The 2,013-nt window shown below is 59.3% G+C and overlaps 1 protein-coding gene across 1 annotated transcript; it reads right to left on the bottom strand.

Annotated features, from left to right (window-relative positions):
* Window positions 1–337: 337 nt before the first annotated feature.
* On the bottom strand, window positions 338–1,126 carry LOC137309239 (mitochondrial import inner membrane translocase subunit Tim29-like; the record flags this gene model as incomplete). The annotated part of the gene is given in 2 exon segments (XM_067977500.1): window positions 338–740; window positions 743–1,126. Coding segments are annotated over 2 exon segments (605 nt in total), but the record flags the coding sequence as incomplete, so codon positions are not given.
* Between the last annotated feature and the right edge of the window lie 887 nt (window positions 1,127–2,013).

Below are 2,013 nucleotides of genomic sequence, written 5' to 3'. Positions count from 1 at the left end.
TTGAATAGGCAATTAACGTTCACAAACTTCACGCTTGGGCTACCAGCACCCACGGAATGGTACCCCAGGAACAGTCTGTATAAAGGGAGGAGAAAGATAAACGGTGAGGGGGTGGGGGGAAAGAGTGCATGGAGTGTCAATGGGATGACGTTCAATATTCTTACCCTTTTGGGGGGTGGGAAAAAGACACCACAACAGTCTGTCTCATAGCATGGGGAAGTTACAAGAAAAAGCCCACGTCCTGCTTGTATTTCTGTATCAATACAATGCATCACTAGAGCACTTCAACCAAAATGCTTGTAATGGGCTCACACAGCATTGTACGCGGTACATAACATCATTTTGGGGATTGTATTTATTTAAATTGTTGAACATCTTTACAACAGCACAGCAAAGGTTAAGAAGAACTTTAAAGCAGCCGGGAGGGGGGGGATAAATCTGCGAGATGATGTGGATGGGTTTCCATCCTCAGCAATTTTAGGTGTTTTGTTCCTAGTGCGGCAGACTGTTTAGTGTCCGTCATCCGCCTCCCCCCTCCTGTATGTGCTCTTCTTCAAGAATGACGGGCTGGAATTTTAATTCAAATAGTCTTTCATTCTCAGTAGAGTGGAGGTTCTGTGGTGTGATTGTTCGAAGCTCAGCAGGTAAGTAAGCAAACTCCTCGTCATTAATGTCCCAGTCTCTCATTTTTGAACTAAGGATCCACCATTTGCCAAAAAAACCAATGTCTAAAACCTGCCTGGAAAGTCTGACCACCGCGGCTTCAAATACTCACATTGTGCGTCATATATACTGGTCTTTGTGTCGTAAGGAGCTGCATACACCAGAGAGAAGATGAGCAGGTTCTGGTACCGGAGTCGGCCCTGGTTTTTGACCTTCACCAGACTCTGGACGTGTTGGTCCGAACGGCCGTTGCGGACCCAAGGCGACAGGATAAGAAGAAGATTGGACGATTCCAATAGAGTGGCTTGAAAGGATTGGTCACATGGGTTGTTGTATCCACAAACACACGACCCTGCGAGGAGCGTGCAGTAAAAAGCTGCTTTCCCTGGATGATCCTTGGCTCCCACTACAATCTCTTTACAGGCCTCTTTGTAATCATTAATGAGACTCCCTGTCCACAAACCTACAAGAGGATAAAATAACATTTATAACGAAGTTTTCAGCTTTTGTCCCAATTCATCCACAGACTTCCTAAATCTTTAACGTTTATGAAATTGTGTACAAGAGAACTGAAAGTAACTGACTGTCCTTACAGGAGTGGGGGAATGGGAGGTGCGTATTGAGGGGGAAAGGGGTTGGGGGGGCAGACAGGGAGCGGCACGTGCGAGGGAGGGAAGGATGGGGCAGACGGCGGGGAGTGTGAGGGGGGGGGGCGGGAGGGGGCGGGGAGCGTGAGGGGGGGGCGGGGAGCGTGAGGGGGGGGCGGGGAGCGTGAGGGGGGGGCGGGGAGCGTGAGGGGGGGGGCGGGGAGCGTGAGGGGGGGGGAGCGGGGAGCGTGAGGGGGGGGGCGGGGAGCGTGAGGGGGGGGGCGGGGGAGCGTGAGGGGGGGGGCGGGGAGCGTGAGGGGGGGGGGCGGGGAGCGTGAGGGGGGGGCGGGGAGCGTGAGGGGGGGGCGGGGAGCGGGAGGGGGGGGGGCGGGAGCGTGAGGGGGGGGGCGGGGAGCGTGAGGGGGGGGGCGGGGAGCGTGAGGGGGGGGGCGGGGGAGCGTGAGGGGGGGGGGCGGGGAGCGTGAGGGGGGGGGTGCGGGGAGGAGGAGGGGGGGGGGGCGGGGAGCGTGAGGGGGGGGGCGGGGAGCGTGAGGGGGGGGGGGCGGGGAGCGTGAGGGAGGGGGGGGGGAGGGGGGCGGGGGAGCGTGAGGGAGGGAGGGGGGGGGGGCGGGGAGCGTGAGGGAGGGAGGGGGGGGGGGGGAGGGGGGGTGGGGGGGCGGGAGGGAGGGAGGGAGGGGGGAGGGGGGGCGGGGAGCCGTGAGGGGGGGGGGGCGGGGGAGCGGGAGGGGGGGGGGCGGGGAGA

Source organism: Heptranchias perlo, unplaced genomic scaffold (genome assembly GCF_035084215.1).
Source record: "Heptranchias perlo isolate sHepPer1 unplaced genomic scaffold, sHepPer1.hap1 HAP1_SCAFFOLD_1542, whole genome shotgun sequence".
NCBI lineage: Eukaryota > Metazoa > Chordata > Chondrichthyes > Hexanchiformes > Hexanchidae > Heptranchias > Heptranchias perlo.
This window is presented reverse-complemented; position numbering and strand designations above follow the sequence as displayed.